This window comes from Vidua chalybeata, chromosome 2 (genome assembly GCF_026979565.1).
Source record: "Vidua chalybeata isolate OUT-0048 chromosome 2, bVidCha1 merged haplotype, whole genome shotgun sequence".
Taxonomy (NCBI): Eukaryota; Metazoa; Chordata; class Aves; order Passeriformes; family Viduidae; genus Vidua; species Vidua chalybeata.
In genome coordinates this window covers 97,373,594-97,399,333 of record NC_071531.1, presented here as the reverse complement: position 1 = coordinate 97,399,333, position 25,740 = coordinate 97,373,594, and the positions used below count along the sequence as shown (strand labels likewise).

At 38.2% G+C, this 25,740-nt stretch overlaps 1 protein-coding gene across 6 annotated transcripts; it reads right to left on the bottom strand.

The window, feature by feature from the left end:
* Nucleotides 1-640: 640 nt before the first annotated feature.
* NEK5 (NIMA related kinase 5) lies at nt 641-25,668 on the bottom strand. 6 transcript variants are annotated; one of them, XM_053935511.1, is made up of 24 exons: nt 25,019-25,218; nt 24,219-24,359; nt 22,394-22,490; nt 20,930-21,027; nt 18,874-18,957; nt 18,696-18,766; nt 17,466-17,552; nt 16,369-16,423; nt 14,135-14,335; nt 13,960-14,041; nt 12,349-12,485; nt 8,903-9,102; nt 7,695-7,761; nt 7,235-7,354; nt 6,866-6,949; nt 6,663-6,767; nt 5,696-5,776; nt 4,809-4,877; nt 3,918-4,041; nt 3,629-3,754; nt 2,485-2,616; nt 1,769-1,883; nt 1,508-1,548; nt 1,329-1,389 (listed from the first exon to the last, which is right to left on the bottom strand). In XM_053935511.1, exons 2-23 carry the CDS (start codon nt 24,333-24,335, stop codon nt 1,545-1,547), a joined length of 2,256 nt encoding a protein of 751 aa, XP_053791486.1. In that variant the 5' UTR covers nt 24,336-24,359; nt 25,019-25,218; the 3' UTR covers nt 1,329-1,389; nt 1,508-1,544. The 6 variants fall into 6 exon arrangements, with proteins under 6 accessions (XP_053791483.1, XP_053791482.1, XP_053791484.1 ...); XM_053935508.1 differs by lacking the exons at nt 1,508-1,548; nt 25,019-25,218 and adding an exon at nt 25,541-25,668 and having other exon boundaries at nt 641-1,389; XM_053935507.1 differs by lacking the exon at nt 1,508-1,548 and having other exon boundaries at nt 641-1,389.
* Nucleotides 25,669-25,740: the final 72 nt, after the last annotated feature.

Here is a 25,740-nt window from a genome sequence, read left to right as displayed (position 1 = left end):
CTGGATTCACAAATCATCGTAGTGCTTCAGAAACAGAACTACATCAAGAAGTTCTTTTGTTTATGAGGAACCTCTTTTATTTATTGAATATTTTCAGTCTTCACCTGTTTCATGACTCTCTTTTGAAGTCAACATTTTTGTTTTATAGCCTTTGTACCTAGAATGTTTTTTTTTTTCCAGAATCTACAGTATGCCTGTATTTAGCACTGGTGAGGCTGCACCTCAAATCTGGTGATCAGTTTTGGGCCCCTCAGTTCAGGAAGGATGTTGAGATGCTGGAGCCATGTCCAGAGAAGGGCCTGGAGAAAAGGAGGCTCGGGGGGACCTTATCACTTTCTACAACTGCCTGAAAGGGGGTTGGAACGAGGTGGGGGTCAGTCTCTTTTCCCAGTAACAAGTGATAGGAGAAAATGGCCTTAAGTTGCACCAGGGGAGGTTTATATTGACTATTAGGAAAAAAATTTACATAGAAAAGGTTGCCAAGCATTGGAACATACTGCCCTGGGAAGGGGTGGACTCACCAGCCCTGGAGGTATCTAAAAGACATGGCACATAGGGACATGGTTTAGTGGTGGACTTGGCAGTGTTAACAGTTGGACTCTAAGATCTTTTCCAACATAAATGATTCATTGAAAAAAACTGCTAAAATCAGACTACAGACTGTAGTTTTCCCTTTATTTAAGATTCACTTGGATTGTATGAGATTTTTTATGTGAAAAAAACATGGTTGGAAGAACCTGCATACCTACATATTTTACTAGGAACTGGGGAATGCACAATTCTCATGGCACTAATAAAGCCTTCTACTGTATAAAACTTCTGAGCAGCTGATGTCACTACGTAGGGTCAGTACTATGTAAATGAAACTGTAGATTACAAAGCTGTGCTGGCAGTACACATTGATTATGAAAAGCTGGAAAAGATTCTTAAAACAAGGAGTTGATTTATCTAGGGAAATAAAACACACAAACTAGGAGAGTCACAAAAATGGTTAAACCGAGTGCACAACCTGAAATCTGCTCAAGCAGGACTTGTCAGGTATGTCCAGGTAGTTAAGAATAATAGATGAAACAGCATTTCAGTCTAGATGAGGATTTTTCAATGTTCAGACATCTGAAAAGTATCCTGATTTGTTTTTCCTTTAAAGAATCACAGCCTTCTATTAATTTTAATTCTTTTTCATGATGTGCATCAACACCAAATTACCCATGATTATTTTCTAAATCATCATCAGATTTCCCAAGTTTGTCAGGTAAACTCATCTTCTCTTCATCTGTTTGACCTTTACTTATTGAAAAGATGTGAGACTCTTCTGCTGGAGAAGTTGACAATTTTTCCAGAGATTCCTCCAGCTCATGTCTGAGTTCATCTTCAGAATCTTCAAAATTTCTGCACATTAAAACAAGAGAAATAATTTCATAGCAAATAATAAATATAATTTCATAGCAAACCTTTCTCCATTCAAGGACTCCTTAAACACTTTGTAAATAATATACAAGTGACACACCTAATGGGAACTGTTTCTTCTGTCTCTGTCAGATTGTTTACCTGTATTTAAAAGGCAAGAGAAAAGAGCTGCAAGGCCATGTTAATATTTCTGCTGTAATTTTTAATGACAGCATTGTCTGTGACAAATTACAGAATTAAAAGTTAAATTAGCAGACTTTGTATTATTTATGAATTTTTAAGAACACAGAAAAACTTTAGGCAATGCAACCTAAAAAACTGTCCAGTTGTGTGGATTTTTCTCCTGATGTGCTTGACTTACGTGTCTTCACCATCTGATCTTGGCTCAAGTCTACCTTCATCAACATCAGCAGCAGAGTATGTTTCTGAATCCTCTTCCTTGTTTTCTTCTGGAGGCAACAGAGTAAATCTCCCTTCTGTAAAGAAAAAGAAACTTTCCTTCAGTTATATAGTAGAAAACTATAAAAGTATGTGTAAAGGAATAGCAAATAAATAAATGCTTGAGGTGTTTTGTTGTTGTTCAAATTACAACAATATAAATGTCACACTTCTGTTGATGCAAAGTAAATGTAACTTTTTAAACAGTGTTATCTTAGGAAAGTGGGTTGCAGTGTAGGTGAGTTTGCATCAATTGCAGTGTCAGCTGTCTCAGCATGGATCCTGTTGTAAGGTCACCACTGTCATTTAAGTCACCATGTATGTATTTGAATAAATGCTTTTTACAGTTGCAGGGGCTAGCTCCAGGTTTGTGGTACCTACCAGCCTGCTGGCAGTAGTAGCTTTTCTCTGTCTACCCAAGCAAAGGTAAGAATTACATATGAAGGTAAGAGCCAGTGAGTAGGCTTGCCCTTTTCCCTGCTTTTGAAAACAGCAACATCCTGAAAGAGGCCACTCAGTGCTTCAGGGACAGAGCAGAAGGTCTGTCCCTGCTTTTCTAGATTGCCAACTGCTTCAAAATGTTTCTTATCACAGACCCTCTGCCAAGGCTAGAAGAAATATTAAAGAAAAACATCCTACCTTCCTCAAAACAGATTAAGGAATCATCAGACAGCTCTGCTTTTGCTAAGGTGCTCAGGAGTGTCTCTGGTGGTGTCTGTTTCCACTGCTTCCTGTTTTCCGGGATGTCTTCAGGCAGAATAACATGGTGAGCTGAAGAACAGCAAGGTTCTCAGGTCACTAAAGCATTACTGTAGCTTGGCACTGTCTTTCATCAGATTCACACTTTCCTAGTCTCAACACTGATTTCTTCCTTTTGTGCAATTCTGGAATCTTTTTTTTCCTTTATGGAATACTCATTTTTTTATAAGTACTTTATCTGATGGATAGGGAAAAATGGTCTGGACTACTCATCACTAAAAATGTTTAACACTGGTTTTAATGCTTAAGTAACTTCTTATTAAACCTGGCATGGGCAGGTGCAGCCTCCCTGAGCAGTCACTGCTCTGAAACTTGATGGCTTCTTGGTTTGAAAGAGCTTAAAAGAAGTTCCTGTTTCTTTTGTGCCCAGTGGTCTTTAATCTAAGGCAGAAGGAACAAAAGGTGGTGTATTAATATTCTGCTTTGTCTTTACTATCCATGCAAGCTCTTCAGGTTATTTTTGTCTATCTTGTGTGTGTGGAGCATGCTGGAATGCTGGAAGAGCTCCTTGTTTGCAGAAACCAGTCACTGGAGATACCTGTCTGCCTGGGAATGTAGACAGTGGCACTGTAAGAACCACAGGGACTTTTCTCACGTGGAGCGTCACCACAGCCACCGCAGGGTGAGGTGGCACTTGTGACAGTGGTGGCACTGCCACTGTGTGCAGAGGGAAAACAGAACTCCACCACGCTCCAGGACAGCACTGGCACTCACTGCCCTCACTCCTGTGTGCCATCAGCTCAAGGCCTGAGAAAGTGGTGATGATCAATTTAATAGATTGGCATTTTGAGCCAGGCCACAGAGTGATTCATAAAACACAGCGCTCTTGATAGGTATGAGCAACACAACATGTTTGCAGTGTTAGAAGGGAAAATGACAACTGTTTTCCATGGCTTAACATGTACAATAACCTCTGCTGTTACAAAGTCCTGCAATTAAAAGCCTGCTGGATCATGTGGACATTCAGGTATGGATGAATTCAGTCTGAATTTTAGGTGCTCACTGAAAGCCAAAACTTTCTCACCAAGTTCATTTCCAGTCATAGTAGGACATGCAGATGTGACATCAGCACCAGCTAAAAAATTCAGTAGTGTCTGAGGGGCTCCAGGTTGCCAATGTTTTCTGGGTTTTTTCACATCATGTATGGACTCTAAGGGGAAGAAAAAGAAGAGGCAAAGTTCTTTCGATTTTTTTGTAAAGTAGATGTCTGTGTGATTATAATATTATGTGATATAAACTGAGTTACCGAATTTACCTAACTCCTATGTAGTTTTCAGGATTAATACTCAGCATTGCATTTCCCCAGTAAATACCTTTTGGGTAGTCAGACAGTTTTTCCAAAGCTCTGTCTGTATGATTTTCATAAACGTCCACCAATTTCTCCTTAAGATTCTCACCATCCACAAAAGTTAAAGTCTCATTGAGTTTATCTAATACCTGAAAAAACAATAAGTTGCTCTGGAAACAGTAAACAAATACAGTACAATAGCTAATCCCTTCTCATTTTACTGTGTTTGCCAGCCAACCTCATGTATGCACAGGAAAATTGTGTAACAAAAAGTGACGCAGCAGGACTCAGAAGCCACATTGTGATTTGTGCATCAGAGGGCTGCATGGGGCTCCACAGAGATGTGAAACAACAGAATGACAAAGTAGTGCTTTATAAATTAAAAAATATATATATATATACTAGAAATAATTTTTTTTGCTGTTAGGATTTTTTTAATATACTAATAAAAATCTTAATGGGTAGCTATTACATGCTGATAAGCCAAAAATATAATTTTACTAAATGAAAACATAATATTCTCTGTAGTTGTTCTTGCTTTGTGATACAATACTGTTTCGTTTCTGAAAAGAAGCAGAAATGTACTAAAACAATCTACAAATTAAATTTAGCATTTGCAGACTGATTCAGTTTTGAGATAAGTTCCTCCTCTCAAGCCCATTTTAGAAAATTTAAATATCTGCACTCCTTCATATTTTTCCATGTGAAAGACTGACCCAAGTATCACCCAATTTTCTTCTAAGCAATTATCCTCTCGTAGAAGGGCAGACATATGCAACATGACAACAAATCCTCAATAGGAAACTTCATTATAACAAAGGCAGAGCATGATGGTAATGGAAACATATCTTAAATTATGGAGCTGTCATGGATCCAGATTTCTAATGTAAATGCTGTGAATATAACTAAAATATACCTCTGCTTCTTGAATGCTGTCCTCCTCAGGAAAACATACATCTAAATTAATTTCAAATTTTACTCCTCCCTAAAGAAAATTCACATGTTATTAATTTGTTCTAATAAATAAAAGCATTTAATTAAAAGTACACAGATTATATGGAACTACAAATTTGAAAATTATTCTTCTATTGCAAATAACTTCTGTTTAACAACGTCTTTCTTCTGCTTAAGAAGATCAAAGTTGAACACATTGGACAAAAACATTTCCTTAAATATAATCTTTTTCCTTTAGTGATCTTGCAAAATTACTGCATCTGCTTTTGATTTTAAGGGCCTTTGATAAATATTTAATTCAAATTGTTGCAATACACAGAGTTGGTTCTTACAGCTGGTTGTCAACCAGAATTAAAACTGAACACTGTACTTCTTCCACGCAATACTTCATAAAAGACTTTTAGTCTACTTCACAGTGATCTTACAGTCAGAAACATTCCTGGTACCCTATGTGCATTTCTAATTCAATTCCCATCTCCTTCTATGATTTAAAAAGCCATATATGGAATCACATTTTATAACAAAATATTTTAAATTAGCATTCTGACTTGACTTTACTTAGACTTTGAATAAACATGAGTTCCCATGCACTACTAATGCAGTTTGATATAAGGAGGAGGAGGTAGAGATTGATTACTAGGTGGGATTATCTAAAGGGAATATCCCTCACATGGTCAGAAAAGCTCATTTATTTTCTTCTGATATAAACTTTTAACAAACAGAAAACCAGCACTCTTAATTGACTCTCAAATAACTTCATTTCCAGACTTGCCATAGTAACACAGTAATTTGAAATGTACAGATATAATAAGATTTTTTTTAAAAAAATACAACAGTAAAGATGGCTACTTTTGTGCTATGTCTCTTTTCTAATATTGTTTGGTCTTGCCTATCCTGGAGTCTGACTTGTTTAACGTTTTCCTCCATATCCTGGAACGAGAGAAAGAAAACCAGTTTGAATTACACTCTTTGTAACTGAATATGTGTATACCATATAAAGAAAGTGATTTCTTTTAATAGCAAATATAATAATGAATTTCCTTTACAAAGATCTTTAAGAATATTTCATTCACTGTCAATTCTGGCTTATCAGGCAAAAAGAAAAATAGAAATTCTTGCATAAAGTGCAAGCCTCTGATTTTTCAAAAGCCCATGTTAGAAAGATACAGTATTGTGTCAAGATATAAATAATACATCTTTTTATTTTTAATGATCACATGCAAGATGACATAGACTCATTTCATTCTGGAAAACTTTAGAAGTGACTAAAATCAAGATTTTAGTGGAAACCTATGCCTGTAAAAAGTACAGCCCTGTTTTGCAATATCTTGTTTTCTGACAACACCTAAAAATATTTAATTAATCCTTTTCATATTATTATGTCTCCTGTAAGAACGTGTCAGAGAAAAGCAAAGTAATCAATAGTATACAGCTTCTTCTGTGATCTGTGGCAATCAGTGCATGCCTTCAGCCTCAGGAGAAACCACAACAATTTACAGATTTTACTTTTATGCAGGTTCTCCAAAAGATGGAGAGCCCATGAAACAAAGTGACACCAAGCAGGCCCAAATCTAATGTTTCTTTTTTATTATCATGCATTTCCCATTAAATCACTGGGAATCCAAATTCTCTCCTAATTTGGCTGCCTATAACCTGCTTTATTTCATCAAGTGGTTGAATTCATTTTAGTAAAAGTCAGCTCCAGGATCACTGAGGAGGATACTACTGATATTGACAGATTTGTCCCAGAGAATGAATCAAAGACAGTGTGGGACTTGCTCAGAAAGATCTATTTAGATGGAGATGGTACTGATACCTGAAGTGATTCTTCTCCTATTCTGGATATATCTTTGTTTTCAGACTGGTGCTCAGCTTTCCCTTGCCTCACAAGATAGGTTTTATCTTGTACTTTCTGGTCCTCCTAAGGAATGTTTTTAAAAAATGTTCATTTCAACTCCTAATAAAGTATCTTAGCATAAAAAAGTAAATATGAGTATCCATATGTCTGAGCTTTGTTACCTGGAGTACTCCTGCTCTGACTTTGAATTCTCTTATATCACTGTGGTATTCTTCCCGAATTTTCTGCAATTCTTTCAAATACTCCTATTAAAGAACAGTAGGATAGAATGTTTTTAATAAACCAAATATAGAAAGATTAAATGTATTTTTATATGTTCACACACGACAGAAGTATCAGTTTGTTTTCTCTGTCACCCAAAACTAAAACTATAAAAGTATATTGTTTCTCCAGTAAAAGATGGGAAAATAATGGAAAAGAATCGATGATGGAAAAGAGAATTTGATGAAAAAGAATTCTTATGCCAGGAATACTATTGTCAAGGAGTAGAAGAAGAGAGTTTTAGGTAATTAAGGAAGAGATTAATTTACCTGTTCTTTCATTTCATTCTTTCTAGACATGTTTTGCTGATGGTTCTTGAGATGCTCTTCCTTTGTTTTCTGCTGCTGTATTTGTTCATTATATGGGTCAGCAGAGGATGGTCGCAGTCCCTGTGGATGTACAAAGGAATCCCAGAGCAAATGAGTTTTCATTTAGAATCCTCTCCTCCAGCGCTCACTCAATTACTCTCCCTGTTTCACTGAAGAATGCAGTAAAGGCAAGTGTACATTTTTGGAGGGAAAAGTCACAGTAGAATTTTACATTGTCACAGTTTTGTATGAGGAAATAAAACCTCAGGATGAACACTGCAGAGCAGATCAGAGAATTTGCTAGAGCAAATCCTTCTACCTGACAGTGTTACAGTTTGCTATTCAAAATACATCAATTAATCTTTGGATTTTCATTCTCCTTCCTCTACAGATTTTATTCTATGGTTCAACATTTACCTACCATCTGTTTTTCCACTTTAATCTTGTACTGCTGAGCTTCAAACCGCCTTTGAAGAAATTCTGCAGTCCTGAGAAAAGAAAGTGATGTACATATACTACATTTTATTTCACAAACTTTGCTACTTTTGCACAAATAATTCTCTATAGGTTCTACCACATACGACAAACAGAACTTTCTTTGTACTACATGAATACATCAATGTGGATGAAATAAGTATAAATATGGCACAACAGTAAAAGAAGGAAACATTCTTTCCAGGCATTCCCTTTCCTATTACTTCAGTTACTTAAGCCTTTTGAAGAGTGCAGCAAAGCCATTCCAACTTTTATTTGATAAATGGTATTGAAAGCGTTAACTAAAACAAAATTGATTTCCCTGATCCTCAAAATGAGTGAAAATTGTCAGAATGGAGGCTGTATATTCAGCAACCTTTTTACTGTCTTTCTCCTCTGTGCCCAATTCGATCAGTCAAACTTTTTGTAGTTTTGAAACTTTTCCTTTGCTTTTTGATATAAAATAACCATCAGTCACTTGTAAGCTCCCTGTTTCCCATTTATTTAATTTCCTACCTTGGGAATCCACTTGTGCCACAGGGAGCCAAACTGAATTGACTCTGTCCTTAAATAAGGCACCAGAAATTCAGGTCAGGAGAGATGTTCTAAATTTGAAGATCTGTAACTGAAACATTCTAAACACTGTTGTTGTTGAATGAAAATTAATGATTCTGTCAACTTTAAAGGAAAGCTTTGGAAGTATTCAAAATTTCTTCCTCAACATTTTCAATGTTCATCCACATTTAAAATGGCCAGTCACAGAATGGACAGGAAATCTTATAAGGTTGTACCTCTCCTTTGTAACAGAAAAGCTTTGAAGTAAATAAACTGCTAGAGAAAGGGTCTTTTTATCTGAAACAGAGATAGAAGTGTTGCGTGAAAAAAAAAAAAAAACACTTTCATGGCCTGCTCTCACTCTGTTCCCTTCACTGCAGAACTGCTTCTGATCTTTTTATTATTCTCATTCTGGTGTGAAGAACAGGGAATTGTGTTGTTGTGTAATAAACGTATGTAAAAAAAAAAAAAAAAAAGAAAAATTATCAAAGACAAAGCAGAGGAGTCATTCCACTAAATCAGCTATGCCAGCATTACTTATTCAGGAAGGCTAATAGCTCAAAAAACACAAGGCAGACATAAATAGAGTGACATGTTTACCAGTCGGGTGGTGGAGGTGGAGATGCAACTCGTCCTTTTAGTTTATAGTAATCTTCAACTCTTTGGCTGATATGAGAAAGGTCATAATGTGCATTAGCTTTCCTTTGCAAGCTGTCATGCTTCTCATAGTAATGACCACAATGACCATGTACTCTAATGCTTCCAGGCCTTTCTGCCATATTAAATCTGGAGGTCTGTGGCTGAAAATACAATAAAGGATGTTATTTTACCTGTACTCATTTGTATCAGCACAAGTTTGAATTAACCTCCTGTACTTCTCCCCAGTCTGAGTTGCATGGTAATATGACTGTCTATGGTATAGTTAGTGTAACTTTTCCAAATCTTTCCAAATATAATCCAGAAACTTCCAAACTTCTCAGGGCTTATGTGATCTCACCATTGCCTTTTCCTTCTCCCCTGTTCCATCAGCTCCTGTCATTAAGCAGCAGCCCACATTGTTGTGAATGAGTCAGCACAGGGCTTTGTACTCTGTAGTGTCCTTGCCCTAGAGTCACTTCATTGTTCTGGAGCCTAAAGCACTGAATTATTTTCAGAAGAGCCTCATTTTGACATGTGATAGCAAGGGGAACCTGGAACATAGTTTTGGACAGTACAGGCATTGATGGCTGCTTTCAGGGGAGCACTGTGCTGCTTCATTTCACATCTCTTGATAACGCGCATGTGGGAGTTGGGCTATCACTTCTCAAAGCCCTTACTGTGATGAAACATCCCTGTATTTCTGCTTTGAGACAAGACTGTCATTTCCATTTCTCATAAGAACAATGGAGAGAAGATGATCACCTACCTGCCACCACAGGATATAACTGTGGTCAGACATCCACAAACTTTGCCATTGTGGGAGACTATATGGTGCATGAGAAAAAAGCTAAATTTTGCTTACTTTCTTACATAAATGTAAATGCATCTAAGTATCACTTTCACAGATGGTAAATACATTAACTATTCCTCCCCATTTTCCTTCATAGATACACTGAAAATAGGCTCATGTACCTGTGGTACAGTCCAGATTACAGTAGAATATAAATTCATATCTGTATAAGAAGAACGTTTCCAACTGTCAGCAAAGTTCCTGAGGAAAAAGTAACCCCAAGAAGTGTTTATCTCCTTCCTCAGTGGAGTAGCTTTTACAGTATGGTCTCCAGAAGTATGGCAATCCCAAGCAGTAGGAAGAACAAATTTGACTATCCAAATAAATGCCAGGGGACTGAGAACTGTGACTAGTGAAGCAGGCACCAGGAAATCATGCTTGACCAACTCATTAACATTCTACAATTAAATGATTGGCTTGACAGACAAGGGGAGAACAAGGGGATATTTACTGTCAGGCAACTGCCTTCTTGGAGGCTTTTGACACTGTCTGCCATAAAATGCTCATAGAGAAGCTGATGAGTTGAGGGCAGGATGGGCAGGCAGGTGAAATTGCTTGGAAAGTGGCCCAGAGGGTAGTGATCACAGGGTGAAGCACAGCTGAAGGCGAGTAACTAGAGTTCAACATCTTCACTAATGATTTAGATCACAGGGGAGAGGGCAGCAGAGTGCACCCTCAGCAGGTTTACTGATAACCCAAACTGGGAGGAGTGGCTGATACACCAAAGGGTTGTATTGCCATCCAAAAGGACCACAAAAGGCTGGAGAAATGGGATGACAGAAACTTCATGGAGTTCAGCAATGGAAGTGCAAAGTCCATTTGCACCAGTATATGCTGGGAGCCATCTAGCTGGGAAGCAGCTTGGCAGAGAAGAAGGGGGGGCCTGGTGGACAACAAGTTGACCATTAGCCAACAATGTGCCCTTGCTGAAAAGGTGAATGACATCCTGGCCTGCATTAGCAAAAGTATTCCCAACAGGTCAAGGGAGGTGATTTTTTGCACTACTCAGCACTTTGTGAGACCACACATGAAGTGCTGTGTCTAATTCTGAGCTCTCCAGAACAAAAGAGACAGTTACAAGCTTGAAAAAGTCCAGTGAAAGGCCTGGAGCATTATTCCTATGAGGAAAGGCTAAAAGAGCTCAGACTGTTTAGCTTGAAGGTGGGATCTTATCAATGGTTGTAGCTACCTGAAGGGAGGGTGCAAAGAGAATGGAGCCAGACTTTCCACTGGTACCCAGTGACAGAACCAGAGGCAATGGGCACAAACTGAAACACAGAAGGTTCCCTCTGAACATCAGAAAACATATTTTTCACTGTGAGGGAAGGTGATTGAGGGTGAGGCACAGGTTGCCCAAATAGGATTTAGGGTCTCCATCTTTGGAGATATTCAACAGCCAACTGGACATAGTTCTGGACAACTGGATCTAGATGACCCTGCCTGAGCAGGGGTGTGGGCAAGGTGATGACCAGAAGTCCTCTTCAACCTCAACCATTCTGTGATTCTGTGAATCCTGAAGCAACATCTTCAAAGTATGTCACTATGCAAGTGTCCCTGAAACCCTGCACACTGTTTATTTGGATGTTGAAAGAACATGGAAATGTTCCCAGTGTAGGTCAAAACACTGTGGACAAAATTCTGCCTTTGATTATAGCAGTGCACAGTGAAAGGAAACCACCTTTCCCACTTAATCCATCTCTGGATTTGTATTGGCACAAATGTAACTGTGAGGAAAACGAAGTCAAATGTTCCACATAGGGCCAGTATTATTCATAGTGATTGCATGATGGGTGCAGTTCTGGGAATTCCACATTCCCTATCAGCAGTTAAGCTCATGTAACTGCAGTGTGCAGATCTGGGGGCTCCCAGATCCTAAATGTGCTGTGCTTATGTTCACCAGCATTCAAGGTACTACTGCATGCTCTTAAAGATAAACAGAAACGTGTGCAGTGATGCTAAGAAAGAAGCTGGGCATAGCATACAGCTGATACCCTGCCTGAGGAAAGGGGGGGGGGGAAACAAGTGAGAGACAAAGTGGTTGTGAAAAACTAGGCTTGCATTTGGGAGAAGTCTGTCAGTAACAAGTATCTGAGGCAATGGCAGTGAGTGCTGGTGATTTTGCTGTCAGAAGGGCAGAAGTAACAGGATCAGTGTATTTGCTTCTGTAGCAAAAAATGCAAACACGGAGCTTATTTGCCTTTGTGCAAACATAAATGCTAAGCATGCCTGAATCCTTTTGTTACAAAGGACCATACCAAAGCAGCCTAGATTCAGTATTTCCCATTTAGGCTTTCAAAACATCTCTTCTGAGGATTCAGGCACTTTTAACTGTCTAGACCAAACTAGCCTCTACTGTCTTACCATAGGCATTAAGTTAAATACACATCTTAATGTCTTAAACCTTTTAAAGTAACTTTTTTAAGTGCAGGCATTTGCTTTCTGAAGATTGTGTGTCTGTGTGTAATAATGTATAATTCTGAAGATGATTTTGTGTGTGTGTGTATAAATATATATATATATATATATATATATATATGAGAATGTGGATACACAGTACCTGAATAATAGACTGTTGTACTCTTGAAGGAGGCTTCCATGCATTTCTTTGAAATAATTCTTGTTTCTTGAAAGGCATCACTATTCCAGATTCCAGAGAAACTGGGTCCTGGACTCTTGTTTTCTGAAGTTTATATGCTTTTTAACAATAAGAGATTATAAAATTGCATTCTGTGCTCTCTACATGATTAATGATCGTGTGGTTGCAAACCATAGTAGGATGCCCACACCTAACATTGACAGGTTAGTAAACATTCCTTACATCCTTTCACCATCATCACCATACCTCACACCATACCACACATAGTTTTGCACAGCACACTGAATAAGAGGGAGACCTTTAAAACTGGAGTGTTGATTTCTAGTTCCAAGAACAGAAAACAGGAGGTCTAATTCACAGGCTCTGGTGCCTCTGTTTAGGCATTCCCTTTCTAAAGCAGACCCTCCATGCTCTACAAATCACTAGGCAATGTTGTAGTACCTGTGAAATCTGAAAAGAAAGGCTGAAAAGTGAAAAATCTACCTTATCAGTTTCCCATGTAGGAGAATACAAGTACAGACCATTCCAGTTTGGTCAGTTATAGTATTTTGCAAATATTTTAGATGCAGTAATGAAAAGCAGTGTCCTTTCTTGGGTTAAGTACTTTCAAAGTGAATTTTAAACCTTTCATGAGTATTGACTGTTAGAGTATCATGTTTGGGAGATAAATTGTATTAAAACTATGATTAAATGATCAGAGAGTTTAAGTGCTTAAGTTATTTAGTTCTTCAGGCTTCTGTCCAAATTGCATTGGTTGTGTGGGCAGATAAACCTCATAGAAAGTCATTTTAAAAAATAACATGGGCTCCTACACTACTGATGAATATTTGGGGTGGGGGGGTGGGAGGGGCAGTGGGAGGAGGAGAGTCCAAAGTATTGTTAAGTAATTACATAGGTTATTTTCACAGAACTGTTTTAACATCCCAAAGAAAAATTGAGGACCCATTGTGATATAATGAAGAATATAGAATTAGAACAAAGTTACACTGCTAGAAACACGCCAGATATTCAACAGTTCATAGACACAGATTTAGTCTCATTCATGTTTTCTTAGAAACTGCATACATAATCTGGTCTATCAATGGGCACTACATCAAAATAGAGTTCACTGTCTCACAATTTAATAAAATTTATGAGACTCTGGAAAATACTGTTTTTGTTGTTTTGTAAAATACTATGGAATATGTTTTGCAAGATTTATGCTTTTTTCACACAGTAAGGATGTTTTTCATGTGATGGACATAAACTAGACCAAAGCCTCTCACTTTTGGAAATTCTATTTTTTAAAGAACTAAGATTAATGTTTCAGCACTTTCCTATGGCAGCTCTTCTAGATGACTGTACCTGATGAGCTAGTGTCAAAGCTGTCTTTCCCTGAACAGCACAGCAGTGCATTGCCTGGGTGAATGGTTCTGCTGCTGTAGTTCTCTCCTCTATTTACTTTTAGCTTTGGGTGAAACCCTTCATCCAAATGTGCAGTAAAGACTGCTGGAGAAAGTTACAGCCAACAGTTGTATGGTAACTAACAAATGTTATTCTAGAACTAATGATACATAATATTATCATCATTACCTTGTATCTGCTTGGCTCTAGAGTGAGATGCTGAAGGCCTTTTTCTATGTACCACAGTGTGACTGAGTTCTTCCTGTGCTACCTATGAGAAAAAACAATCTGATAGAACTGATAGAACTGTTTATGCTACTTTCATTCTTATTTTGTCTCAGCAGGCAGCAGCACAGTCACTCACCTCAGGGGGCAGATATCTGAGAACAAGTTTCTGCAAGAAGGGCTTCTTTAGAATAGAATTGATGGATGGTCGATCTCTCGGAGATATTTTAAACAACTGGGAAATTAATATCCTCAGTTCGTAGGAATAGTTAGGAGACACTGGTTGAAAACGTCCTCTGCAAATCTTCAGCACCAGTTCATGCAAACTATTGCCTTGAAACTTAATTAGGGAAAACAATGAAAAGAGGACAGTAAGTATTGCTGGTTCAGAATGATGGACTAGACACCCCAACTTGAAAATAGGTACTTGTTGACAGAGTCATAGAATGGTTTGGGTTGGAAGGGACCTCAAAGATCATCTCATTCCCACCTCCTTGCCATGGGCAGGGACACCTTCCACTAGACCAGGCTGCTCAGAGCCCCATCCAGCCTGGCCTTGAACACGTCAGGGATGGGGCATCCACAACTTCTCTGGGCAACCTGTGCCAGTGCCTCACCACCTTCACAGTAAAGAATTTCTTCCTAATATCTACGTTTACCATCTTTCAGTTTAAAGTAATTCTCCCTTGTCCTATCATTACATACCCTTGTCAAAAGTCCTTCCTCATCTCTTTCAGGCCCCCTTTAGGCACAGGAAAACTGCTCCAAGTCTCCCTGGAGCCTTCTCTTCTCCAGGCTGAACAACCCCAGCTCTCTCAGCCTGTCTTTGTAGGAGAGATGCTTCAGACCTCTGATTATTTTTGTGGCCCTCCTCTGGGCTCATTCCAATAGTTCCATGTCCTTCCTTTGTTGGGGGCTGCAAAGCTGGATGCAGCACTCCAGGTGGGGTCTCAGAGAGAGGAGTAGGGGAGAGAAGCCCCATGCTGTGGAATCCCTCCACAAATCCTTCCTTGCTAACCATGGTTTTCTGCAGAATATTAATATAACCACTCTCTGATTGTGTTTTCTGGTTACGTTCTCCTGGTTTCAGCTGCACAACTGAAAGGTCTAATGGAAGGAAGAGTTTTATTCACCCTCTGCTGTCAGACAGTTAACACAGAAGCCCATCTTTCCAGAATGAAACATCATGTGTTTTGCCAAAAGCTGTTCAACAGAGATCTGCATATATTGTCTTCACAGGGCTCACCTTCAAAACCTCACTTAACCCAAAAGCCTCTGCATTCTGTGCTCCCTCCAGAATGAAGATACAATCCTGATCATTTAACAAGTGATGCCAGTCAGATAATTCAGCCCTCTCAGTTCACTAGATCTCTTAAGAGGCCAGCATCACTATAGATTTTAGGTCCTTAGGCAAAAAAACCCAAGTTCTTTCTAAAATCACCCTTTTATTTATGTGGCTATTTTGAAAGTGGTAGAATTGAATTTAACTTAGCCTCACTTGCATTTCCTGTCTACATGTGCATTGAGTCACTGCCCTCACACTGAAACTGTGGGCAGCAATAAAATACCTATATTATAAATAAATAAAACACCTAATATTCATACAAAGTAATGTTTCATATTTTGCCACTTTGTGAAAACAGCAGTTTTCCTCAGCAGTATTCTCCTTGCTCGTAGTTCAGCACAATTGCTCTATTAGTGCTGCTCTACTTTCTCCCACATCCAAGCTCAGCAAAAAGTCAACATCTGCTAGTCCCGGGAACCTAATTCTTTTCCTGTTGTCAAGATTAGTTTCTGCTGTGTTCCCTTCTCCATGTAATAGTCACAAGTTGAGGATTACCTGAGGCTCAGATCAGGCTGAGGACAACACAACTTCCTGAAGATGCTCTCTCAGTTATTTTCTGACATAAATGTGCTTTCAAACAAAATACATTTCCTTTAGGAAAATTCTTCCAGGGAGTTAAACCACCTTCTGGGGAAATGTGGGGTTTAGGTTCTTTAATAAGTATAGACTGGTTTTTTCAAAAAGAAATGAGTAAAATTATACACCTAAGCCTACCTTGAAGCCTGTCTTTAATTCTTTCCATTGTTCATCTTTCTTGAAAAATTTTCGTATTTTTTAAAGAGCAAATATATGTTCAAAGTACATGCTTATGTAAGTTACAGGAATACAACATAATACTTTTTATTCTATTATGCACAAAACAGATACAATGTGAAAAATTAAATACTAGCAGTCATTCTCTAGTATCAATAAACAAGATGAAAATAACTCTTGTAGCTGACTGTGAATACTATTACTACTACAGGCTTTGCAAGGTGACCACTATATTTTCTAATAATATGATAATGAGCTGATTCTACAGTACTTACAGGATGCTTTAGTGCACACAGCTCATACAGCACACAGCCAAGAGACCAAATATCTCTGTGAATAAGAAGTAATTAAAGTTTTAGTGAAAAGTCTACAATATTTTCATCCATGTAGTCAGTACCTCTTCTCAGCTCCCAAATTTATTACCATTATTCTGCCATAGACTGGTGCAATTTTTTTTTTTCTTAAGATGCACTAAAAAAAACAACTAGAAATTTATTTTTTGTTGTGGCAGCAATGTTTCTATGGTATCTAATTAGATTTTATCATTATAATTGGAAAAGGCACATGATACAAGAAATCTGCTTAATATATCTAGCAGGATGAAAGACAAAGCTGATTTGACAGCTGAGAAGACAATACAAGAGTAAACTTGTCTGAATAGCACCTCAGAGCTGAGATGCTGCTCTGAGCTCCAGAACATTTGGCGTTGATCACATTCCACACACAGAGAAGAGGGTCTAGGCCCGCTCACCTCCTGACTTTGCAGTGCTTCTCATCTGGTATTTCGTGGTAAGCCTCAGACCTATTTGTCTTTCCTGCAACTGGCTACTGCAAATTTCCAAAGCAGCCAAACTAGCAGCTTTCATTTTAGTGTGTTTTTATAAATAATAAATGAGTGTATCAAAAATTCATGAACTTGGAACTGTAAAGATGCATTGGTTATTACATCTTGGAAATGAGATACATTTGGCATTTGATGAAGAAGCAGATTAAGCAAAGGGAAAAAATACTGGTTTACATTTCCCACCACTACTAACAAGGAATATTAAAAGAGAGTTTAAAGTATAAGTAATTTTATAAAGCCAAAATTTATAAATACATTAAGCCTGTAGATTAATCACAGCAAAGTCATGATTGCTATATTTCAGACATTTTAAGTCGAAATACTACTGACATTGTTGTATAGTATAAGGTAGCTGTTGTGTACAATGATGCACCTAATCATTGTACACAATAATACAAAACTTCACAAAGGGTGACCATGAGAAATTCCCATGCTCTGCACAAATACTGATTTAAACCATATTACTAAAATGAGTTCTTTCATGCCTGCACATCCTCATACACGTAGGAAGGAAAGAGAGAGACTTACGTTTTGTTGTTGTATGGTCGATTTTCACATATTTCAGGTGAAAGGTAATAGGGGGTTCCTATACAGGTATGGGCAAACTCTGTAGTACTAATGAAACATAATGAACAGAAAGGCTTACTCTCTGTAAAAGCTGACAAACAACTGAACTAGAGACTTACCTGCCACAGGTTAAAAAATTCTGCTCTCCAAATAGCTGAATAATGGACCCCCATGAAAAACTACAGCATTCCCAGTTCTGTGTAAAATGAGCCACTATTTTAATAGTGGAGAGTGTTTGCACTTCAACAGAAAGCACTGCAATTCCCTGTCCTCATTTTGGCCCATGAGCCTTTCATTATATTTTCTCTCTTCCGTGGAGCTGAGTAACAGAGCTTTTGTGGACACCTGGCATCCAGACAGTGTCAATTCACCACAGAAACTTAATTCACTGGTTACAGGAGGAAACGTACTGTCAAGCTCCAATTATATTGTTGTATAAACCTATTACATATTTTTTTTAAATGTATGTCTTGGACATTCAAATTCTGAGGTGTACTTCCCATCTGCTGGGTCCTGTTCTCCTGTGTAGAAGAAATCCTTACAGCAAGTATGCCCAGAACACTTCCAAAGGAAGGCACTCTGGGCATCAGTAGTTTACATGCTGAGAGCTGAGTTCTGTCAAAGATAATCAAAAAGCACAGCAAGAGATCAAATCTAAGCATTTTCCTGTTGTTATCATGCCCCTTGGCATGTTTTGGCCATACCTGGCCACTATACAGGATAGGCCAACCTTGTCCCCAAAATCATTAAAGATAAGGCCTCCCCCTTTGGGAGAACAATACAGATAAAAGACCAGCCATGCTATGTTCTCAGGTCCAGGTGATCATTCTGGGTATTTTTAAAAAATTAACATAGGCTCTGTCTTGGAGGACACACAATATATGTCCAAAATCTCTTCCTTTATTCTCTCTTTAGTTTTAAATGCTCTTCACTTTTGTTTTTATGAGATAGCAGAAGTTATTACCAACAATTACATGAGCAGGAACTGTGTCTCCAGAAACAGATCTGTGGTTCCATGCAGAATGGCATGTTTTAGGATGACAGGAGAAAATGTAATGTCAGACCCTTCGTATCCCAGACCCCTTCAGCAAGTACAATCCACAAACAATTTGCATGTTCAAGCTGCATTCTGGACATTCACAAACATTTCTGTTTGGTGCAGGTCACAGACTGATTAAAAACCATGCTTACCTGTTCAACTGTCTTGCTATGCCAAAGTCCCCAAGCTTTGCTACCTTTCCATTATTGCTAAGAAAAACGTTCTGCAAATAAACCCAAAAATAGTATGTGATAATGAAAGATGGCAGGCCTTCTCAAGCATATGTTTCACAGGACAAAATAACCTCCTCTCCAGTGCCAGTTTTACTACCTGTGCTTTTACATCTCTGTGCAAAATCTTCTTGTCATGAATATGCTTCAAGCCCAAGGAGATCTGCACAAACCAAGTGAGAATCTGTAATGAAAGTTACAGAGGTAGATACCTATGAATTTGTGTGACTCTAATGGGGCATCTTACTGAAATATATGAAATAAAGACAACAACAAAATCCAAAATATATTGAACATGTACAATGTGAAACAGTAAAAAAGGTATTTTTAAAGTTAATGCCATAGACTGTTCCTTTCCATTTAATGCTATCACTAAACTAAATGAAAATAGATACCTACCCCACTTCCCTTATCACCATCAAGTTTTCCCTGACTCTGCCAGGACATGCACTTGAACAAGGACTGAAGAATCACGCCAAAGGAAAGCAAGAATAAGAGACCTTCTTTAAGAAGTGAGGGAGTGCAAATAACTAAGACAGAATTGGGAAGTGGCTTCTTAATCCTCAGTGATGGAAGTCATACCACCCAGCTGTAGTACTTGTAGTCCTACTGAATGTGATCCAGGAACCAAAAAAAAAAAAAAAAAAAGAAAAAAGATGAAGGACCGAAATGTGGTGAAAGAAGCGAGCTATGAAGAAACTTGCATAATAAGTAAGTGCATGTGTTTATCCTTTATCCTTGTCCCAGTACAGCTTTTCACCATATATTTAACTTCCAATATACAAATATCTTCTTAAATAAGGACCTTTGGACTAAATTCAGAAATAAAACTACAACCTGCTGATATGCTTCTCTATTTAGGAAAACTCATGCACATGAAAGACTTTGATTCAAGGAATAACCTTCTATTTAGCAATGCTTACCATTAAATGGATAATTTCCTGATTAGGGCTGATGCCACTAATGAGGCTTTCTCAGAAGTACATTTGAAAATATAAAGATATTTTAACACTACTACGTTAAATTGGGAAAATTTGCTTTCATTTATTTGATCAGCAGATGGATCTTTAGTTTCTATAATTCATTCTTCCATCTGTATTTCTTTCGCCTTGCTTTGGATATGTATTATTCTGTGACATTGTCAAGGGATTTGTGTGTTGGTTCTCTCCTTTGTGCTTTCATGATCTGTATGTTTGTCCTCTCTTTGTTTTCTTTCATGTTCTCTCTGCCTTTAGTATGACTCCCAATGGGATCTTAACATTCATTATTACTGAACCAGTAATTCACTTTCAACTGACTTCTCCACCAAGGAGTTCCTCTTTTACTACTAAAGCAAAAGGAAAAGTCACAATGCTTTTTTTTTTCCTTCAATGTTATGCCTTAGAGTATATTTTCACTAGCAGGTTGGATAGTATCTACTTGGTTTCTAAGCAAAATTTTATTGTTCCTGCAAAAGTAGATTTTATTTATGACTAAATAACCCCAGAGTTCAGTCCACTAATACCTACATAAAGAAAATTTCCTTCAGAAAGCTAGGAGTTAGTAAAAAAATAAAGGAATAAGTAAGGAATAGTGGGAAATTCTACTTCTGTGAATTGCAATACTTATCATACTCACCTATTTGCAAAATATAATATATATAAACATGGCCCAAAAGCAACCAGATATCTGGGCTTGTTTCTCTGTTCTGGTTTAACAATTTAAATGGCATCAGAGAAGTTTTGACCGAAATGAAATGAAATGAAATGAAATGAAATTAAATTAAATGAACGAGAGATTTACCACAGACTTCAGTATAAAGAAGGATATGCCATGATGCAAATAGCACCAACAAATTAAGAATTTGTATATAACACATCCTCCCCATAATTGAAAAGCACTATTTAAAAGAAGGTCTTCATGGTTTAATGGATATACTACTAATGTAAAGAAAAAGTACATCTACGATGCAAAGAGCAATAGGAGGAAGGGGGCATTAAAAAAGTCATCATCATACTCCTAATGAATTAATTTCTTATCTTAAAGAGTGCTAAAAAACTTTCCTACACTCCAACTAAAATTACCATCGTTTTCTTTAAAAGTTCAGTTATTATTGAATAATTCAAACCACGTGTTTCACATAATATGTTCTTCCCTCTAAAGAAAATGTCTTTCACCTGGTCCTCATCAAACAGCACTCCATGCTGCATATTTATCCTCTTCATTAAATCTCCACCATCACAGTATTCCATCACAATATATAGCTTGTTCTTTTCTGAAAGGAAAAGCATAATTTTGCCTTCATTCCTGTATTATTCATTAACACAGCAACAACTTATTTTTATTTTTACAGTCCTTCTTTCAAAAGGTAACAGTTAACCTCCACCTACTCCTCCATTTCAAAGACTGAGAAAAAATGGGTACTTCCAGTGAGACCTGATGCAAAAATAAGACGTGAAAGTATATTTAAATGGAGATTCAGCAAAATATTAAATACACGAGGAAATCCACAAGAGACCCCACTGACAGGTGTTCTTACAGGAAACTTAGCAGAATGCTTCAAAGTTCAGGGTTTTTTTTGCTCAATAACTAAGTATGCAGTAAGGCTTAGGGAAAAAGTTAAAAGTAGACAATATTCCAAAAAGCAAAAATAAACAGCAGGGCCTGCTTAATGGAAAAATTCAACCTATTTTTACCTCTTTGGGGCTACAAGACTATCTGATTTACATATCGCCTAAAATATTTACAGTCCTGGTCACAGTGAAAAATTTGAACAGAAGCTGCAACTACAGCTTTTATGACATAAGGCACTGCTTATGGCAGATGTCAGAGAAAAAATACAGGGAATTAGCTTTCAGGGTGAATAGAATTCCTTTTATCTCTTTCAGTCCTGAAGAATTCTTTATCCTTGAGTGATAATTCAAAATACATCTGAAGAAAAAAGGCTAGCACAGCATTATGAGATTGATACTGGATCACTGAAAAAACAGTCCTATATCAAGGTAGGAAATGACAATACTGTTTTTACATTCCAGATGCTGAAAGATATTTTCAGATGGACTAACAGATTGCATTTCTATTTAATAGCCTCTTTTTGTGCTTGCTTGTTTTGTCTGTATGTATGTATACACATACATAAGTATGTGAATATGTGTGCATGCATACATGATGTATGTGTCATAATCATATCACGTCATATGTATCTTATGTGGATAAAAAAAATATGAGGAACCCAAGGTTAGATCAGATGAAATGATCATTCTATTTCTTGCCTATTTTATCAGCCTTTTGTCCTATTTTGATCGGCCTATTCCTTGCTATAATCAAAAGCTCTCTTCTATTGAAACTCCTAGAAAATCCCCTTAAACTCTGGACTCCCATACCAAATCAAGACTAAAGTTCAACTTGGACAGTACAGACACCTCAGGATCTAGGATTCATACCAAGTATCCACTCACACATGTGAAAAACACAAGTGATGCCTAAATTTGATGCCTCGTGTCATTTCTTGGAGTTGAGACCTTTTCCCATGTTTAAGTAAGGCATTAGGGACAGGGCTAAGGATGGTCAACACTAACAAGGTAGGTTTTCTGCCTTTGACTCCTTTCACCACAATTAAAACAGAAATGTTAAAAGTAAACCTTGCAAAGAAGCATAGAAGGTTACAATGTTTGCATGCTTCATCTTGGCCAGAAGAATTACTTCTTTCTCAGAGGCTTCTTTTTCTTTCACAGGCATCTACAAAGAATTAAGAAAGTAAATGCTAGCAATTATATATTTAACCCTTTTCAAAAATAGTTACATCATTACCAAACTATTCCCACTAATACAAAATACAGTGTATCAAGATGATGTAGAAATATTATAAAATATGATGTATCTATAACATTAAAAAAATTTGCAGCGTGTGTTTGAAAGTGTATTGGAACATTACTGAAGTCAAACCCAATTTCAACATTTTACAAACAGGCAAATGTATACCTTTAAACAAGTTAAAGAATTTAAACTCTAAAGTTAAACAATTCCCTTAAGAATTTGAAGAGTATGGATGTAGATGACTCTGTAATGCTAATAGGGATGATGTCAAAAGATCAAAGAAAAGGAAGAAAAAAATCCTTCATTTTACTGGTATTACTTGTTCTCGTAACATTTCAGGCAAACTCCTTGCCCTGTTACATTAATGGAAAACTACTATTTAGTTTATTATAATGACACTTCCATCAATACTACTTAAAAATTAATTTCTCTGAGTATCTATCCTTCAAAATGTCCTCTTGTATTGTATTGTAAAGTTTCTTACCCTCATTCTTAAGAAATATTTTTAAATGTAATCCTTAAAGATTCAAAAATCAGTAACTGAATAAAACACACTCTACCATATTAAAATTTTTTTTTGACTTCAAAGTAGCAATTTTCTGTCTCCAGCTTCTGATTTTTGAACAGTAACATTTCATTAGCAGCCATTCTTCTAGTTGTACATCAAAATCTAAGATTAGAAATGCATGGGATTTTTTGGTCACGAGCAGAGAGAGAAGCTATTCATTTTTCCATTTAGCTGTCATTACTGATGTATCAGCTTTTCCAGGTTTGAATCTGGAAGACATACAGTTCTTTCTAGAACTCATTCTCCTACTGTAATTCTCTAATATATTAGAAATTCACTGGGGTGGCCCAGAATAGCAACAGACCTGTCAAAAGCATGTAGGCACTCATTGAAATTTACTGTTAAAACCCCCGTATTGAAATCACAGAGATTTTAAGTGCCTTTATGGAACCAGGTCCAGCTGTGGTATTCCCCCAACACTCAAGCAAGTGGCCCTAAGCTGCCTCTGCAGTCAGTGGGAAGGAAGGCAGAAGTTTCATGGCCCAACTGAGCTAGTTCTAAATCAGAAATTGAAGCCACATGTGTTCAACAGCTTCCTAAAAAGACTTAATTCTCTTGTTGTTCTTGTAAGGGTATCTGGGCAAGCAGCTCAATTGCTGACAGCAACAGAACAGAAACTTAAAATCAGACGAGATTAATTGAACTGCCATAAACATAAATGAGAATTGGAAATACTTCATTGTGAATTACTCATTAGTGAAAATATGGATGTGGGAAACAAGGAAATTAAAAAGCTTAGAGAAATTTACCACAGAATTGTGATTTGTTACTTTAGTTGCAATATTTTCATTGCAGTTGAATCAACTATAACTGAATTTGAGTTAGGCAGTGCCAAACATTGTTGGTAGAAAGAAGCTTTGAAAAGAAAAAAAATGCAGTAAAAGGCAAAGACTTAATATCAAAATATGTATTTCATCTATGCTTTTAAAATAATAAACTCGCAAAGGATACAGACTTTGGAAAGCTTAGCTCTATATAATTGAGATGGAGCTACAAAGAAGATAAAAAATAACCTATGTTCATACCCACCTAAATGCAAGTAGCACAATCTGGTAAATATAGTTCAGGTTTTGTTGTTTTACCTTAGTTAAATTGATCTCTTTGATAACACACGGCTCATTATCCATTTTTCCTTTTGCCAAGAATATTTTGCCAAAAGATCCTTCTCCAATTTGTTTAATGAGTTCGTATTTATCCATGATGTATTTTTCTTAGAGCAGTGGCTAAAATAAAAATTCCCCAAATTAGTACTGCACATAGTACTTTAACATCTGAGTTGATGCTACTGAAATAGGCACTACCTTTTAGGACTGTCATTTTTACTACTTTTTATAACATTATTGCTGTTGATTCTTCCTAAAAATATAATGTCCTAGAAGTATGCAAATTATTGCAGATCTTAACTTTTAATAAGCAGACAGTTTAAGAGTGTCTCATAAAGAAAAGCATAGTGTACCCTACAGTTAATGCATGGGAAGGAAGTACAGAGTACTGTGTAGGATTATGATACGATTTTGTGAAATTTGACATTCCATCCATGTGAATGGAATAATACTGTGTAATTGATCTTTTAATGGAAAAAAAAATCTATTCCATATTGATTTAGTTAATACTAGTGTGATCTAAAGTTGTCCATTAGATCACACCAGTATAGTGTGATCACACTAGTAAAGTTAGATCTCACAAAATGAGAAGTGTCAGGAGACCATGGCCAAGTGAAGTCAGGCATCAGCGGTAGTGCAGAAACCTTTGCGAGGAGCACTGAAGTCACTGGGTACTTGCAGTGGTTCCACAGGCAAAGCTGCACACCTAAATATGAGCAAACAGTACAAAACTGTTATTAGTTGTTCTGAGCTTTAGCAAGGGAGATTTGCTCCGATACCAGACGTTCCCCGCCAAGCAAGCTCTGCAACAGGCTCCATCGCTGGCAGCCGCCGAGGGCCACTGGCAGGGCCAGCAGGGCGACCTTGGGACATTTGGGATTTCGGTGTCTGGGTCAGAGCCAGCTCCTGTCGGCAGCCACAGGTGAGAAGCGGCACTGGGGACAGATGCCCGCACAGGGGCGTGCTCCGCCCGGGCTCAGCCCCGCATCCACAGGCGACAGCCCGGAGGGCAGCGCCCAGGCACAGGGGCTCCGGGGAGGGCGGCAGGGCCAGCGCCGCCCGGGCAGCGGCGCCTGCCCCGAGTGCCGCGGGGCCCGAGCGCTGCTCGGCCCGGGCGGACACAGCGCGGTGGCGCGGACGGGCCGCCCTGCGTCCCCATGGCGACGGGACGCGCCGGCGGCCAGCCCTCGCCGGGGCCTGCCTTGCGGACCTGCTCGGCCCGGCCCGGCCCGGCCCCGCTCGTCTCGGTTCGGCCGGCCCCAGCCCCGATAGCGGCCGGGGACGGCGGGGGGACGCGGTACCTGCGTGCGCTCAGCCGCCTCCGGAGCCCGCCCGGCCGCGAGGAGGAGCCGGCCCCGCTCCGCGCCCCGCCAGAGGAGTGGCAGGAGCCTTTTTTCCCTGACACAAACCGCCCCTCCCTCCCACAGACACAGACTTGTGGTTTGCATGGTCAGTGGTAGGAGTGGAGTGGCCCGAAAGGAATTCTCGACTACCTCAAGGT

Bases quoted from the DNA above. Each gene is read 5' to 3' on its own strand.
- NEK5 (XM_053935508.1), bottom strand. From the start codon at position 24,335: ATGGATAAATACGAACTCATTAAACAAATTGGAGAAGGATCTTTTGGC. The intron at 18,767-18,873 runs GTAGTAAAACTG...GTTTATTTGCAG, and splicing joins ACAGAGATGTAAAAGCACAG to AACGTTTTTCTTAGCAATAA. The intron at 2,617-3,628 runs GTGAGAAAGTTT...GCTGTTCTTCAG, and splicing joins TATGACTGGAAATGAACTTG to CTCACCATGTTATTCTGCCT.